The 18,174-nt window shown below is 40.6% G+C and overlaps 1 protein-coding gene across 3 annotated transcripts in view; it reads right to left on the bottom strand.

Annotated features, from left to right (window-relative positions):
- Positions 1-18,174, bottom strand: part of Adam23 (ADAM metallopeptidase domain 23) — a 154,645-nt gene that overhangs the window by 58,327 nt on the left and 78,144 nt on the right. For all 3 annotated transcript variants that reach the window (XM_036173337.1, XM_036173335.1, XM_036173336.1), the window contains exons 5-9: positions 8,766-8,848; positions 7,258-7,321; positions 3,613-3,685; positions 2,772-2,845; positions 700-765 (exon numbers count right to left, since the gene is read on the bottom strand). In XM_036173337.1, coding sequence (XP_036029230.1) covers positions 700-765; positions 2,772-2,845; positions 3,613-3,685; positions 7,258-7,321; positions 8,766-8,848 — 360 coding nt within the window. The remainder of the gene's footprint in view (positions 1-699; positions 766-2,771; positions 2,846-3,612; positions 3,686-7,257; positions 7,322-8,765; positions 8,849-18,174) is intronic.

Below are 18,174 nucleotides of genomic sequence, written 5' to 3'. Positions count from 1 at the left end.
GTACATACACATAAAATAATGGACTAAAATAACGAATCAGTGACCAAACATACAGATGTGAAAAGTAGACAGTAAGAATTTTAAACATGGACAAGTGAAAAATATATTGGTAAATCCACCCACTATAATCTCTATTTAAAAGATAAATTTGGAACTGTAAAATTAGTTACTGTCTCTTTCTCATCTAGAAATGCAGTGCTCAGAATCACCAAATGATTATGTCTAAATAACTGTACTTCATTAAGCTACAAACAATAGTTAAAGTGAAACGCACCTCTTGTTTAACAAGCTATTGGCATGTGTGGTGGTCTGAATGACAATGGCCCCCACAGGCTCATGTATTTGAATGATTGGTCCCTAGTTGGTGGAACCGTTTTTTTGGGGAAGGATTAGGAAGTGTGGGCTTGTTGGAGGAGATGTGTCACTGGAGGTCGGCTTTGAGGTTTTTAAAAGCCAATGCCAGCCCCCGCCCCCTGCCCCACCCCCACCTCCTGCTTGTTGATCAAATGTAAGCTCTCAGCTACTGTTCCAGCACCATGACCGCCTGCCACACTACCCACCGTGACGATCATGGACTCACCCTCTGAAACTGTTAGCAAGGCCCCAATTAAATGCTTTCTCTCATAAGCTGCCTTGGTCGTGGTACCTCTTCATGGCAACAGAACAGTCACTAAGACACCATCGATTCTGTATTCTTACCGTCTTGTGGTCATTAACGATCATCAGCTCCAAATACTTCATTTCTTCAAACACACCACGTGATGGCTAAAGAAAAAAGAAATGCATGGTCAGAACAGTGATTGACATAAAGCATCTCTATTTCTCAGTCAAGTGACAGGTGAACCTTGAACTTCAGGACTCTTCCTTGCCTCTACTATAAACACCCAAAAAGAAGTCTGCTGAGGCAATTGTTCATACATGGTTACAAAGTGTTGATGAACAAGCTGGAGAGATGGCTCAGCAGGTAAGAGTACTGGCTGCTCTTTCAGCGGAACTGGTTTCAATTCCCAGAACCCAATATGGCAGCTCACAACTGTCTGTAACTCTAGTTTTAAGAGCTCTGATACTGTCTTCTGGCCTTCTTTGGTACTACATACATGTGATGTATAGACATATATGGAGCCTAAACATTCATGCAAATAAAATAAAAAATTTTTTAAAAGTGTTGATGAACAAATAAGAATTTAGAAAAAAAAAAAAAAACTTCACCATCTCTGCTGACCAAAATGGAAAATAGGTCATGTTGTTCCTGTGTGGGGTTTTTTTCTGTGTAAAATTAGAGGAAAATGCACAACACAGTAGCTAAAAAATAAGTAAATTTCCCTTTTTATGGCATTAGACGATAAAATATTCATATTTACTTAAAATGTCATAGGAAATTTACTTTAAATCATTTCATGAGAACATCGGGCATCTCTGACATAGGAATCAGAGTGGTCAACAAGAATTAACTGAACGGAATAGAAGTCTAGGAACAGTGTGCCCATTTCCACCTACTAACAGGAGAAAAGGCTGATGGTAACAGTTTAGGAATAAAGACTATTGAACTTCTTGTTCACATTTATTTCTTTTCATAACTGAAAAGTTAATAATGATGGTTCTTTTTCTTTGTGTCCACAACAACAGATCAGTCTGAAGTAGACTGAGGTAGAAGGAAAGCTGTGTAAGCCAAGTGCATCTTCAAGAATAAGCAAAGATTTCTAAATAAGTGAATATAAAAACTGTATTCATGATCACCATCATACCACTATATACTATGCAAGAAGATGATTCAAACTTGAACTAACTTGTAAATCACTGGGGGGGTCTAATTAATTTAACACAAAAAATACACTCAACTAAGTATTATCTAAAATGTATAATTTGTGCTATAATTACTCATTAAGTTATCTAGTGAATTACTATGTAACCTATAAGCTGTAGAATTAATTCTTGGTTACATGGCATTCACCATGTAATTACTAAAGAGTCCCAATCACTGCAGCCTTCTAATCTACTACAAAAGACTATGAACATATTTAGTTATAGCACCCCCTATGTACTTATCAGTGCACAAAAGACATACAACACATACCAGACTTCTTTAACCACTGTCCTATCACCAATAGAGAAACGACATCCTGTCACTCTGTTCTGAAACACTCATCCAGCTTTCACGTTTGGTTAAACAAGAGTTTTTCATTTTCATTTGGAAGAAATACAAATAAACTGGATTAGCCAATATTTCAAAACCCAACTCTCCCTAAATTTTTAACAGAAACGTTTTATATGACATTGTATAAGCCATGTGATCTCAAAAGCTGTTGTGCACTCTCTCTATCGCTTGTTTGTTTGTTTGTTTGTTTGTTTGTTTGTTTGGGGAGGGTGCGTGCACGCAGAAGTCATAGGTTAACGACTGGAATCAATCCTCTCCTTCCACCAGTCGGTCCCCAGGATGGAACTCTGGTCATCAAGCTTGTTTAGCTATCTCACCAGCTCTACTGTGCTTTTCAATAGGGAAAAAAAAAAAAATGCACTCCAATTTTCATAAGAAAAACACATTGAATATAGAAGTAAAACAACACATGATTACATGACATCAGGGTTCACAGGACACTCTGATCAGCTGAATCGTTAACAGGGAGAGGAGACTAAAATAACACTGTGCTAGAGATGCTCGAGAGATGGAGGCTTCTTTGTGCTGTTTCTGTTCTGAAGGGGAACGTTTAGATAGTGCAGGAGCAGACTCCCAAGTATAAAGGGTAAAGCCTGTGGCCCAAGGCCACACTCACATTCACAGCTCTCTTCCTTCTTCTCAGCCACTGTAACTCAGGTAGCAAAGGCCAGCGGTCACCGCCATCTGTGCCTGTGTAAGAGGAAAATGAACATGAAATGGGTTTCGGCAGCATTCCGCTGAGAATAGTCTTCAAATATTACACGAAGGCACGGTGCCATTAATAATAAATGTCATCACAAAGCCAAAATAGCCTTCAGTGAAACAGTGCATTGATTGTTCAACATTTCACACTCACAAAGACAGTTCAAAAGCTATTTTCTTCTCCTGGTGAAAAATGTGAGGTGTCTAAGGTTGATTAGATGGTGGTTGTCTGACCTACAACCATTTAACAATCTCGTAAGAACTCTACTACGTGTGCCCAGTTTATTTTAGAATTTAAAATGATATGTGGCATTAAGGTTTTATATAAATTATGAAAGACCCTGGGCATTAAGATATAGAGATACTATCACATGCCCCCAGGAAATCAAAAGAAGCCTTTGCCCACATTAGCATGCTACAGATGCTCCGGGTTAGGGTGAATGGGGGAAGCAAGGCAGAATGGCCAGGGAATACCAAACATGAAAGTCTGCCTACCCCTGAAGTAATCATTCATTTACATTTGCCACACTCAGGTTCCCAGCCCAGCTTCATACCGGAGATTCATTTGTCCTCACCACTGAAAAAACTCTCCATGCCTCATCCCACGCAAGGCTCAGCTGGGACTGCACTCCTCACCCACACTGCTGACCCCAGCTCTCAAACCAATTTCCCTTCCCAACAAGCCTGCATGACTCCGGGGGTCTGTCAAGTCACTGGCCACACCACATATCACGGCTATTTTAATTAAAACTTACTGAGATTCTTCATCTGCCTAGAGTATTGTCCCGCCAAGGTTTTCTGGATTATGTGTGGCCGGCCTGTGCTTCTCTGAAACAGAAACAATTGTAGGAAATGAAATAAAGTAAGACATGAAGACACTCTGCATCCAGGTCAGTGGAATACCTTCTCTGACACCCTTCCTAACGTGGGGACATCAGCCATCAGAAGGAAAAGGATATGCCTCATTGAATCTTTAATTTTAACTAAAACAGCGCCCTTCCACTGGCCCACTTTAGATCAAAGCACAGTTTTGTCTGTTGCTCTTAAATCTCAGCTTCTTTCAAAGCCCCAAGTGGGGAATGCAGAAGAAAGGACAGAGCATCCACCAGCATGAGAAAACATTGGTGCTTTAATAACTTTTAAAATGCAAATTTTGAAAAGATGAAACAGCAAATTTCCCCACCATCTTGCAAATGATTCAAAAAAAAAATTATGACATCCACAGTTAATTACCGCTGCAAGGCAGAACGTTCTCATGCGTCACTGGTAACACAGTTTGAGAAAGATTTTAATAGTATCCATAAGCAACCTTGGAAATACTCATATCGTCTGGCCTAGAAATGACACTGACTCCTTACATTATTAGAAGTGGGAGCAGCATCGGAAGCTGAGTGCTTGGTGTCTGCCAACCAGCACTGACGTGTGTATTGTCCAATTTATCCCCAACAAGAAGCACATAGGTGGTCTGTATTCTATCCCTGCCCCCGTGTGCTTTCTGTTGCTATGGTAAATCACTGACCAAAACCAACCTGAGGAGGAAGGGGTTTATTCCAGCTTGAGGGCTACAGTCCACCATGGAAGAAAATAAAAGCAGGAGCCAGAATCTGGAGGCGGCACTGAAGCAGGGCCCATGGAGGAATGCTGCTTACTGGCTTGCTTCCTCTGGCTGGCTCAGATACCTTTTGGATACAGCCCAGGCATACCTATTTCATCCCACCTGCCTAGGAATAGTACCACCCACAGTGGTACAGTTAGGCATCCTACAAAAATGAGCAATTAAGAAAATGTTCCAGTGGGGTGGTGGTGGTGGTGGTGGTGGTGGTGGTGGTGGTGGTGGTGACCTTTAATCCCAGCCCTCGGGAGGCAGAGGCAGGTGGATCTCTGTGAGTTCGAGGCCAGCCTGGGTGAGTTCCAGGACAGGCTCCAAAAGCTACACAGAGAAACCCTGTCTTGAAAAACCAGGGAAAAAAATGTCCCACAGCATGCCCAGAAGCCATTCTGATAGAGAAGGTTCTTCAGCTGCACTACCCTTTTCTTAGGTACGTCAAGTGGACAACCAAGATCAACCATCACATTTCTGTTTAACAAATATAAATACCTAGAACTCAGAAAAATACATTATTGGGTTAAGCTGTGCTATGAAATGATCCAATCAATTTATTTAAAATATATATATTGAAATGTCTAATTGAAAAACTGTAAGAATATTTGCTAAAAGGTGATGAGAAATTATCTTTGGGAATGGTATGGTGGATAATTACTATTTAGTTAGGTGTTTATTTTGCTTTTCAAATTGTCTAACATTATTACTAGACTTGGGTGCTTTTGCAATATTGATAATTGAACCCAGAGTCTCATGCATATTAAGCAAGTTCTGTGCCACTAAACAATCCCCAGACCGTTTTGTTTTATTTTTTTGTTTTTATTTGTTTGTTTAACTTTGAGACAAGGTCTCACTAAATTTCTCAGACTGGCCTTGAACTGATAAAGTTCCCTCGGCTTCAGCCTCCTGAGTAGCTGGGATTACAGACATACACCACCACCCTCAGCCAACACATTAGTTTTATAACAATAAAAACAGCTATTTAAAAGGCCCTTCTTATTACATTTGATAGAAAACAACAATTAAGAATATTGCTATTTACTTTCTATTTGCAACAGAATGAGAATTCTCACTGGAGCTATCCTGTCCATACTGCGGACTTACTACAAAGCATGCTAAGGTTAAATACTCATAATAGTGGGAGCATTCAAAAATCCAAATTCTATTCCAGTCAGCTCCTTCTGGTAACATGAAAAGACACCTAGTGTAATCAAGTTCACCTCTGGATCCGCAACACGATTTTTACAACTAATTTCAAGTTTCAAGCTCTGCTCCTTTGCCCCCACCCACAGTGAAAATGAGAACAAATCATTCTGTGAACAAAAGGGAGGCCGTAGGAGGCAGGCAGGGAACAGAAGATAATAAGCACAGAACCAGCAGCCCCAAGCAGTCTAATTACAGCTATAAGGATGAAGCGCCGCTTCTTTAAACATTTTGATAATAAGAGTTTACATGTATATAAACCCTTTTAGCAGTTCAGCAGACACTGCTGCACACTGATGAATTCACAGTCTGCAAAAATTGTCCTATTACGATGCACTGGAAATTACCCCATTTTCACATTCTTAAAAACGTAAAAGCTTGGAGAACTATTTTGGACTTATTGTTTCTTTCTTTGGGGGGTTTCTTTGGTGAGGGAGGTAAGAGAGCAGTCAAAGCCAAAAGTCAGGTGTTTCGCTGAAGGGCTGACATTTGCTGTAGCATGGTTATCTGAACGTTCATGGACTAGGGAGAGTATTCATTCATCAGAACATCTTAATCTAGGTAGGGTAAACTGCCATGACGGTCTAGAAGATTTTAAAGTTTTTCACTAAAACTCCATACAGGCTTGTTCAAATATCAGCTTGTATAATTTAATGGCTTCTCTGTCTCAAATTTGAAAGTCTATCCCATAGTCATATGTGTGAGTGCGCATACACACATACACACACAACTTGATGGCCCTTTGCTCTCCTCAGCAGGTGCCACCATCCAAAATGTCATGTGTGACCTCTTTTTTTGTTTGTTTGTTTGTTTTGTTTTGTTTTTGTTTTGTTTTTGTTTTGTTTTTTTCAAGACAGGATTTCTCTGTGTAGTTTTGGTGCCTGTCCTGGCTCTCACTCTGTAGACCAGGCTGGTCTCAAACTCACAGAGATCCGCCTGCCTCTGCCTCCTGAGTGCTGGGATTAAAGGTGTGCACCACTATCGCCAGCCCATGTGTGATCCCTTTACTCATCTTTTGCATCCCCATTCATGAGTCTCAGGACATCATTTTTATTGTGAACATAAAATGTAGTAAGCCCTAAATATAATATTGATGACTATACATTAGGCGTTAAAGCTGGTTACACTGCCAATGAACAGCATGGCGGGAACACAGGATTTCTGATTATGGCTGCTGGCTTGTACGGGATGAAATACTGCTTTCTTCTCCATCTCAAAACTGTGTGTTGTATCGTGTAGTTATTGTTTAGACCACAGGTTTCCCCACTAAATATTTCTAGTAACAGAAAGTAAGTATATTCTTACACAATTATCTAAAGACGACCCTGGAAATGCAAGCTTGTCTAATGGAGTCCAGACTATTTAGTGCAAAAACAAAGGTCTTCCCTGTTCTCTCCAAAGACCAGAAAGAATGGGCTTGCTTCAGAATACCTAGGTATGATACCTCTGATCGGCCACCAAGGGGCACGATGGCCTAGCCTTGTACCATTCTGAGTCTGAAATCACATAACATGGATAAACGCTCTTTGATGTGTTTTGGCTTCACACACCAGAAAAGTCAAACACCATAAGGAAATTGATGTCACAGACCCACCTCATCATGAATCAGTTCCAGAGGCTCTATCATATACACGAAGGTATTGTCTTCAAACATGCCACTGTAACACAAGACACCGAGAGTCAGCAAGTGTGGCTGGCCAATGTGAGAACTGGTAAGTGGGCATCTCAACAGTGTCATTAAAGAGTGCCTTCGAGCAAATGTCTTCATATGGTCCCAGATAAGCTCCCAGTTGCTGCATGGAACCCTGCTATGGTCTCAGCACTACTAGGCAGCCCACAAGCTCCAAAAGTGTAAAGCATTCCCCCAGAACATGCAAACTCTATATAACATAAATCATTTTTAAAATAAACCAAAGACATCAGTGATCTGGATAAGATTTCTCACATCGTGTGGGAGATGGGGGATCATTTATTCCAGAACCATATGCAACCAGTACAAAATTTCTTGTTATGCAAATTATATATCATCTACAAGAAAGCTGACCACTTCATCATCTAAAAATATTCTAAAACCATCTCTCTAATTCTGAAGAGGCTGGTAGAAGTATCATTATACTTGTAAATTGTGGATGCCTATTAGCTAGTACACCATAGAAGACACATTTAACTTAGACATGAGTTGTTGTTTTTTTTTTTTAAAGAAAGTTTGAAAAAGGCTTTAAGACCCTATCTTCATTTCATGGCTAAAGCGAAATCTTCATCTGAGGCACCACTTGATTTGTATCTAAAACGTGTTTATGCACAGTTTCAAAGAGTCTGCCTCGGGACAATGCATGAGTTCCTCTTAGCATCCCATCCTTCTGTGGCTGATGCCTAGTTAGACTTAGATCTAGTTCTACTGATACGACCTTTGACATAGACCTGTAGGCGCCGGATCAACGCGACTGAGTCACTCTACCAGCTCGGTGCTAGAGTTTGGGTCTTAAATGCCCCTGCAGATCCACTACTCAGGATCTGTTTTCACACCAGAGTGGTGCCTCTGGGAGGTGGTGGAATCATCACAGGGTAACCATCATAGGCCTTGTAAGAAGTCTTTAGCTCATGTTGTGGGGGTGGGGTGGGGCCGAGAGGCAGCAAGAAGGAATGCCTTGCAGAATATTATGGGACTTTATTCTCCTTCTCACTCCTCTCTCTTCTACTCATATGTTGAGCAGTCTTGTACAGCACACATAAAATCTTCAATGATGTGGTTGCTCACAAGTGGCCCAAAGTCATGAGGTCAACCCATCATGGATTCCAACCTCCAAAGCCTGAACTAAAATAACCCTTTTCTCTTTATGAGTTGATCATCTCCATAGCATCAACCAAAATGGGAATTACTAATCTATGTAATCATTTCTTTAATTTCTGAGCTTTCTACGAAAGCAGGTGTTATAGAAGTGGGGACTTAAGCTCCCTGGAACTACTTCGTATCTAATCCCCAACACATCACTGACATAGAAAAGTCACTAAGATGAAATATCTGAAAAATAAAAACCAGAAAGAGTGAGTAGACATGAGCAAGACTAGAGGTCAGGAGGACCCAAGAAGATTCCCACATACTGGAGTCCATTGCATGTCGACAGAGCCACCCTGGAGTCTTTGACACCTCTGATGCTTCCGTGGTAGTAACAGTGCTCTCCACCCTACAAAACAAAGAATGTCTTATTGATCGTGTCTTACACATTGATAACTCTGCTTCTGATAGTTCTGTAGAGAAAAGCCATCAAGGATGACAGCGCATCTGCCAGAGAAACTCCTACTATTCCAAGTCAGAAACAGGGCTGAGCAAGCATTAAACATAACAATGTTCATGTATTTAATGGAGGAGAAAAGGACTTTATAAGGGAATAAAACCAATGTAAGTGATAAAGTTGACTTGCATTGCTTAAGCATGCATTATAGTAGGTACAAACTGATGTAGTTACACAGCAGTTTCCTCTCTCCTTTTCACACCACAACTCTTCCAGATGTTTCTTCTTGTGTTTATATGCATTTAAAATAGAATCTTTATACTGCTATAATCTGATTCATCCCACTTGAAAAATTACCTTCCTAAGGTACTTTCAACATTATCAAAATAAAAACATAAATATCAAGCCAACCACAAACCCTTTATCTACAGTGGTGTACTACCTCCGAGATAGGTGAGGGCAATAACGGCACAAAGCATGTGGAAGTAACCAACCAATAACTGATTTTTTTATTTAAAACACACACCACAAAATGGAACCCATACCTGACACTGCTTGGGTGATCAAGAACCTAAGACTAGATAGCCCAGAGACCTGGGGTAAAACTAAATAGTACTGATCTAAAAAAATAAAAATAAAAAAAATAAAAAAAATTTTTAAAAAAGTAGTGATATAATGACTCTTAATGATATTCTGCTATACTCATAGACCAGTGCCTTGCTCAGCCATCATCAAAGAAGCTTCCTCCTGCACTACACAGGAACAAATATAGAGACCTAGAGCCAGACATCATGCAGAGTGAGCGACCTTGAAACACTCAACCCTAACGTGGATGTTTCCATCAAGTCCCTCCCCTCAGAGCTCAGGGAACACCATGGAAGAGAAGAAGGAAGAAATTTAAGAGCCAGAAGTATGGGGGAACTCCAAGAAAACAAGGCCCTTTAAATCAACATGAGAAAAGCTCCTATGAATTCACAGAGACTGAGGCACCACGCACAGGGCCTGCACAGGTCTGCACCAGGTCCTCTGCACTGATGTTATAGCTTCCAGTGTAGTGTTCTTTATAGGATTCCTGAGTGTGTGAAGGAGTGGGTCTCTGATTCTTGTGCCTTCTCTTGGGCTCTGTTCCTTCTTTTGATTGTCTTGTCCAACTTCAATGGGATAGTTTTTGTTTTATCTTATTATATCTTGTTTTGTTATAGTTTTTAAAAATGAATGAATGAATGAATACCTAGCCACAAGGGTAAAGGTTAACGACTAAATTGTAATTTATACTTGCTGAGAGAGGGAAAACCAATTTTCTCCAATCAAGGGACACTGGATGGATCAACCACTCCAGGGCAGGCCTCCTGTTCAAGAGTAGTTGACCAACATATAATGGACTCCCCAGGGTTTTTTTTTTTGTGTGTGTGTGCTTTTATTTGGTTACAGTTTGTTGTTGTTTTCTTTTTTAGTGGTGTTCTATTCTGTCTTCTTGTTTTGAGGGGGTATTGTTGTTGTATTTGGTGCATGTTTGGTTTTCGAGAAAGAGCTTAGCATTTAGTGGGAGGAGCAGAGGATCTGGATGGACTTGAGGGAGGGAAAGAATATGATTGAATATATTTAAATTTAAAAATTGTTTTAAATAATAAAAAAATCATAAACAAAAAGTATACAGTCATCTCACGTGTATTATAGATCAATAAAATTAACATTAAAATTAAAAATAAGTAAGAAACTATCTCCCTAAAACAGACTCATGAAACCCCCTCTCATCCCAATACATTTCGATATACACTGCCCATCTTGGGTTAAGTTGCTAGTTGCTGTTCATATTATGACTCTGGAAATACGTTCAGAGCTATGCTACATTTTCATTGCATTTTCTATTTGTCTACATTTTTAATTTGAGGGGACATTTGTTTCATTGTTTGCATCTTTGTTTTATGTGTAACTAGCATCCTCTACCCTCTAAGAGTAATCTAAAACTCCTCCTACTGTATGTAGTCAATGTATCCATCAGTGTAGCATGCTCAGTTTGTTTCTGGAGATACTCTGGGGTTGGCTTTCAGCCCCATACTTCAATCCAGCCTATTGGGTTTTTTTTTGGGTCCCCTAAGAGGTACCTCTCAGGACTTCTCTGGGGCACTGCTGTGCAATCTTTCTTTGTCTGCTTTCTGCATTGGACCCTAAATTCCATGTCTTCCTCATTTATAGTCACCACCACCACTCCTCCTTTGGAGGCATACAGTTTCTGCTACTTCACTGAAGAGTATTTACCACAGGTAAGTTTAGTGAGCAAGCATGAGGATTAACCTCTCATTGTCAGCGTTCACAGAAGAGCCGCAAGTTGGCTGGGAAATGCCAAACTGAACGTTACTTCCTCCTGGCACTTCAGAGACCTATACCGTCTTCTAGTTTCTGATGTTGCCGATTCAGAGACACATCCAGCATTAGGCATTGTGTCTCTTTTAAGAGGATGTCAGGGACTCCTATTCAGCTCCATGTCCACAAAGTCTTTGTGCTGTGCCTTCCTATGGATGTTGCATCTCCATCACATGAAGTACTCCAGGACACCTAGTCGCTGAAGACAGATCATGTGCCTCCATCTGGAAAGCGGTCTTTTATCCTTCTTTGCTCATTCCTTCTCCACGTTCTTTCATAAACTGAGCTACTTCAGTCAACTGGAGATGGGGTGGTCACCTGGCTATGTGGGTAAGGAGCAACTGGGGATGAGAGTTAGTTATTCTCCAAGTACACATTCCAACCCACCGCCACCATTCCAGACTCCACTGATTCCTGGGCCTTTCTGGATTTAATAACACAAGTTGGCTTGCTGCTTGTGGCCTCCTCACAAAAGAAATTAACAGAGCAGGTGAAATTCAAGCCTAGGAGAGTAGTTACTGACCTACCTGCTGCCCATCTCCTGAAACTACAGGAAATTTCCTGCTGTCCACCTGGCTTTGTCCCGGTGGATTTGTTTCCTTTAGGAATGGGTTATTGGGAAGGCACATGATATATCACATACTGTAAGTGCTCTATATGTGCGTTGCTTCTCTGTTCTCAAATAGCAAAGTTACTTATAAATATTGACTCATATATAGCATGTCAAGTTCTATTTGTGTATTTAACACTGTGACCTATAATGACAAAGGGCTTCACACATCTCAGCAACCTGAGAATCCAGGTCAATACATAGCAATTACATTTCAAACTCTTCACATGGTTATAAAATATACATATAAATATATAACATATGTTATACATATATATCTATATTGTATATTATATCCATTGTAAATTATATCAAAGTTGTTCTTTAGCACTTTGTGTCTCAAAAATAAAAGCTGTCTTAAGCCAAGTGGTTGTAAGAAGTGCACAGAACACAGTCATATTTACTTGGCCTTCTCAGGAATAACTATTTTCAGATTTTCCTTTAAGATATTCCTATTTTCCCCATAAAATATGGCCAACTCTTCTTAGATGTAAGTTCCACACACTTGCACTAATGAGTGGAAGTTGACTCTAACTGTTTTGTTTGTTTGTTTGTTTGTTTTGGTTTTTTGAGACAGGGTTTCTCTGTGTAGTTTTGCGCCTTTCCTGGATCTCACTCTGTAGACCAGGCTGGCCTCGAACTCACAGAGATCCGCCTGGCTCTGCCTCCCGAGTGCTGAGATTAAAGGTGTGCGCCACCGCTGCCCTCTAATTGTTACTATTGAATTAAGGTAAGAAACTCTACTTGACCATGAGTTCTCTGACCCTTAAGTGACACTGGAGATAACACTCAATGCCTGGTGTTAACACAATATTCAGTCTTAATATCTTAAGTGCACAGTTATATTAAGCATTATGAGTAGTTTGGTGATTTCCATTTTAGTGTTACTATTAGAATATTTTCTGAGATTATTGTTAAATTTATAGAAAGTTGGTTTTTTTGGTTTTTTGTGTGTGTGTGTGTTTTTTTTTTTTTAAGTACTGTTGAAAACTATCACTTGGCAATCTGCAGATCCATGTTGCTGCTGTAGTTGGCGAGGACAGAAAGGCCATATGTGAGGGATTTCACTCCCTGTACACAAAGCAATCAGCTCCAGGGAGACTTCGCTGAGAATCTGCCATCTTGAATAATCACTATCAGACTGTGACCACAATCTTCATGTGCAGATTAGGAGACTGGCAGCGTGTAATAAAGGCTCTGCCAAAAGAGCAAAAAGACCCCAGCTGATGTCACATCTTGCTGGAGAACCATCTTTTTCCACATTATAAATATGTATTACTCTCATTGGTTAATAAAAAGCTGACATGCCAGTAGCTGGGCAGGAAGTTAGGCAAGAAAGTCAAACCGAGAATGATGGGAAGAAGGAGGGCAGAGTCAGGAGACACCAGCCATCTGACCAGGAAGCAAACATGCTAGAGGACAGGTAAAGCCATGAGCCACGAGCCACATGGCAATATTATAGATTAATAGAAATGGGTTAATTTGAATGTAAGAGTTAGTGACAAATAAGCCTGAGCTACCGGCCAAACATTTATAATTCAGTCTCTGAGTCGGTTATTTGGGACCAGGCAGTCGAGATAGGAAATGTCCATTTACAACATCTTCAGGACCTCCAATTCACATTTCTTCTTCCAGGTAAGAAAGCCTCAGACCACTCAAGTGGGCTAGTCAGCGCTGACCCTGAGAGTGGGCAGAGAGTTGGGATTATGCAAGCAACAGCAAGGGCTAAATCAACGTGTGTCTTCACTGATGTCAACATTTTCAGATCCAAAACTGTTCATCTGTTAATTAGATACTGACAAAAATGGATCCTCTGATAAGCAGAACTTGTTAGTAGTCAGAGGAAATGAAAATTCCCAGGAAGTGCACTGCCAACTTTCTCAGCCATGTACTCCACACAGCCAAGGACCCCAAGAGCTAAGTCATGTTCACATGATAACTCACTTCTGCAGAAGGTTAGCAAGCTCAGAATTCCACTGGAAACCACTGGTGCATCCTTCACTGTTTTGTTACTGATCACTAGTTTAGGGGTAGTTGTTTGTTTTTAATTTTGTTTGCTTGAGGGCTCATTTATCTGCCTGTTCTTTTGTGTGTGTGTGTGTGTGTGTGTGTGTGTGTGTGTGTGTGTGTGTGTGTGTGTGTTGTGTTGTTAGGGATGGAAGCTAGGACCTTGTACATGCTGAGTAAACCCTTTATCACTGAGCTACACTCCCAACCCATGTAATTCTCATCTTTTAAAACATTTCCTTGCCAGGCGGTAGTGGTACACACCTTTAATCTCAACATTCTGGAGGCAGAGGCAGGCTAATCTCTGTGAGTTCAAGGCCAGCCTGGTCTACAAAGCAGTTCCAGGACATCCAGGACAGTTACACAGAGAAACCTTGTCTCGGGGGAAATAAATAAATAAATAAATAAAACATTTCTTAATCAGAAATGAGTGGGAAAAGCAACCTAATGATTCAAGTAATGATAACTTGGAAGTGAAAAAATTAAGTCTATCCTATGACTTCATTGCTGTATTAATAGGCATTATTTAATTCCACTTACTTTAATAAAAAGAAACATCTCTACTCTCCCAGTAACCCACGCAAATAACAGTGACATAAAAAGCCACATAAGCCCACAAGGACAGAGGATAGAGAAAAAGAACTGGAAGTGGGGTGTGCTTGTGAAGGTGCAGGAGATGGACAGCATGTTGGTGGGAATGGCCCCTTTTGGATTTGAGGTTTGGGGGTGAAACCAAAGGGAGCAAACCAACAAGCAATTTTTAAAAATTTTCCAACCTTTGTGTGTTTAATTATCTCAACCAATTCAGCAACATTCAGTCTGTCAATGCTTATGAGGTTCTCAGCCCAAGAAACTCAGGTAAACCTAGACATTCACAGTGTCTGAGAACTGAGGTCTTCCGCATGGCTACTGGAGGTCTTGTAAACATTCATACACAAGCAACACTGCCCATCTTAAAGGACTGTGCAGACTATGAGAGTTAGACATGGGACATACTCAAATGAAGACGCTATCCTCAAGCAAATATTTTCGGTATGGGTTTTTGTCTTTGTTTTACGAATTTACCTACTAACTAAACGTACCAGCCTGTTTCAAAAGTGAGTGGTCTGTGTCTACAACTGACCACGTGTGCCTGGATTTGATGCAGAATTAGAATATGAAAAACTACATTCAGAGAATTGGGGAATCTGAAACTCCAACACCAGTTTAATAATTCACCTTCATTAAAGGAATAGAATTCTTCCAGTAGTACATTAACAAAAGTTTTGGTCCACATCAGCTCTGCCAATGCCATATAACTTTAATATTTCATATTAATTATATTGTTCAGACTTAAAATAGCCATGTAAGGAACCGATGTTGTCTGCTGGCTGGATTTCATAGGGAGATTTTTAAGCCCATGTTCCTTTCATATTCTAGAATGTTTTCAGAATATTGCCAAAGGGGGCAATATTTTGAATGATCAACAGCAGTAAGCTTACCTTTAAACTGGAAAGTTTAATGACTTTAATTGTATACCTAAAATAAATGTTCTAGCATGGATAATCTTTCTTTGTTATTACTTAAATTGTTTATTATTTACCTAATAGTAAGCAACTTCTAAGCTAGCTACTAATTCAAAGACTACAAAAATATTGTAGTGAATATACAAGTTATAAAAAGAACCATTTAAATTTACTATAAGAGTAGAAATTCAAACTTTCTGATCAGGAACAAAACATAAAAATGAGAACTTTTCATTCCAAATGTGGCTGAGAGGTAGGAAGTCGATGGAGAAAAATAGTCTGAGAAAATTCATTAAATGGTAATAAAGGAAAAGATAATGGGAAAAAGAAAAAGGAACATGGGGAAGGGAGGGGAGGAAACCAGAGAAGAAAACACAGGACTGAAATTGCCCTTCCCAGTGCAGGTACCCCAGCTCAGCTCTAATAGCTGGTGGCAGTGCCCACTCCTCCCCCATCAGGAACACTTTGCCTAGAGTACTCTCAGGTTCAGCATCTGCAGATTCAAACAACAGCATGATGAAGAAACTTAGCAAAAACAACTGTATCTATGCTGAACACATCCAAACCCCCTTCCCTGTCATTATTTTCTGAACCGATGGTTCTCAACCTTCTAATGCTGTGACCCTTGAATACAGTTTCTTATGTTGTGGTGACCCCCAACCATAAAATTACTTTTATTGCTACTTCATAACTGTAATTTTGTTATGAATGATAACATAAATATCTGATAAGCAATCTCTGTGAAAGAGTCATTTGGCACACACACACACACACACAAAGGTTGAGAACCACTGTTGAGAGTCTAAACAGTCAGCTATGGGCATGCATTCAAATTGCACTGGGTATTGTAAGCTAGAGATGACTTAAATGATCCAAGAGGATGTGTGGGGTATGCAAATCCAGCCACATTTTTTAAAATATTTATTTATTTATTATGTATACAGCATGTATGACTGCAGGCCAGAAGAGGGCGCCAGATCTCATTACAGATGACCGTGAGCCACCATGTGGGTGCTGGGACTTGAACTCAGGACCTCTGGAAGAGCAGTCAGTACTCTGAGTCATCTCTCCCGTCCCCAGCTACATTTTATACAGGGAACTTAAGTATCCATGGTCTGAGATGTCCTCTCTGGGATCCTGGAACAAATCCCGCCATGATAGTGAGAGATAACTATAGTCAGGGTGCTCAAAACATTCACTCTCCAGATCCCTCCAGGATAGCAAGGGATAACTAGAGTCAGGGTGCTCAGGACATTCACTCTCCAAACTCTTCTGCTCTATGCTGACTCCACCTCCACGCAGGTCTATCAAGGACCCACCATCCAGATGGCTTCCCTGCCCTCCTGCTTGACGAAGCCCTCCCAGACACAGTGAGCTTCAGGCAAACCAAGCTCACAATGTGATAAGGAAAAGAACATATGAAGCCTTCTCCCCACGGGGCAGGGATGTGTCTCTGGCTCCCTGGTGAATGTGCTCCACCTAAAACAGAAACTAGGTCAGAAAAAGAGTTAAACTAACTTTTTTTGTTGAATATATACACACACATATATACACATACATATACACATATATATGTGTATGCACATATACATATATCCCAAATGGTGTGTGTGTGTGTGTGTGTCTGTGTAGTATAGAACATGATGCTTTGCTATGTATAATGAAATGGTTGTTGATCAAGCACATTGGCATGTCTCTTCACCCCCATATAGTTGCTCTTGTGAGTACCTGGGAAAGAGCATTGAAAAAAATCTACTCTCCCAGCAAATTTCCGGTCATGTAACAGTGTCATTGACAACAGTCCTCATACTGCACACTAGATTCTACACTTATGTCCTATATAATTGGTCATTTTGACCTACATCTCTCCATTTCAGCCCTAATGCCTGACCCTTGACCCTAGAAACCACATTCTACTCTTTTTAATGTTTTGACATCTTTGGAACCAAAAAAACGATCAATAATGGAGCCCTTTTCCTCCTGTGCCCACATTATTTGGTTGTATAGAAATGCAATGGAATAGTATTCAGTCTTTTAATGGGGATGTCACCATTTGCAACAACATGGATGAACCTGGGGCACATATGTAACCACTGTCTACATTCAAATTTAACACAGGGATCTTGTCCTAAGTGTGTTTGAATACAGCATGTTTTCTGTATTCATTCATCCACAGATGACCGCTGTAGTTGCTTGCATTTCTGGACTGTTATAAATAATGCTGCTGTGAGTGCCTGGCGGTGGTGGCGCACGCCTTTAATCCCAGCACTCGGGAGGCAGAGCCAGGCAGATCTCTGTGAGTTTGAGGCCAGCTTGGTCTACACAGCAAGATCCAGGACAGGCACTAAAACTACACAAGAGAAACCCTGTCTTGAAAAACCAATACGTAAACAAACAAACAAATAAATATTGCGGCTGTGAACATCTATGCCCTTGTTTCTATGTAGACACGTTTTTGCCTGTCTCTCTCTCTCCCTCTGTGTGTGTGTGTGTGTGTGTGTGTGTGTGTGTGTGTGTGTGTGAGAGAGAGAGAGAGAGAGAGAGAGAGAGAGAACATGAAGTGTGTGGGAGCCTATACACATGTATGTGGAAACCACAGTAGGACATCAGATGCCTTCTTCTATGGCTCTCCACCTATTGCCTTGAGACAGGGTCTCTCACTGAATCAGAAGTCTGCTGATTTAGCTGGGCTGGCCGGCCAAGGAGCTCTCAGGATATGCCTGACTCCATTCTCCAATGTTGGAGTTACGACCACACATAGACATGCCTGGCTTTTTACATGAGCATTGAGG

The sequence above is a fragment of the Onychomys torridus genome, chromosome 23 (assembly GCF_903995425.1).
Source record: "Onychomys torridus chromosome 23, mOncTor1.1, whole genome shotgun sequence".
NCBI classification, from domain to species: domain Eukaryota; kingdom Metazoa; phylum Chordata; class Mammalia; order Rodentia; family Cricetidae; genus Onychomys; species Onychomys torridus.
Note: the sequence above shows the minus strand (reverse complement) of the source record. Positions and strands in the feature narration are given on the sequence as shown.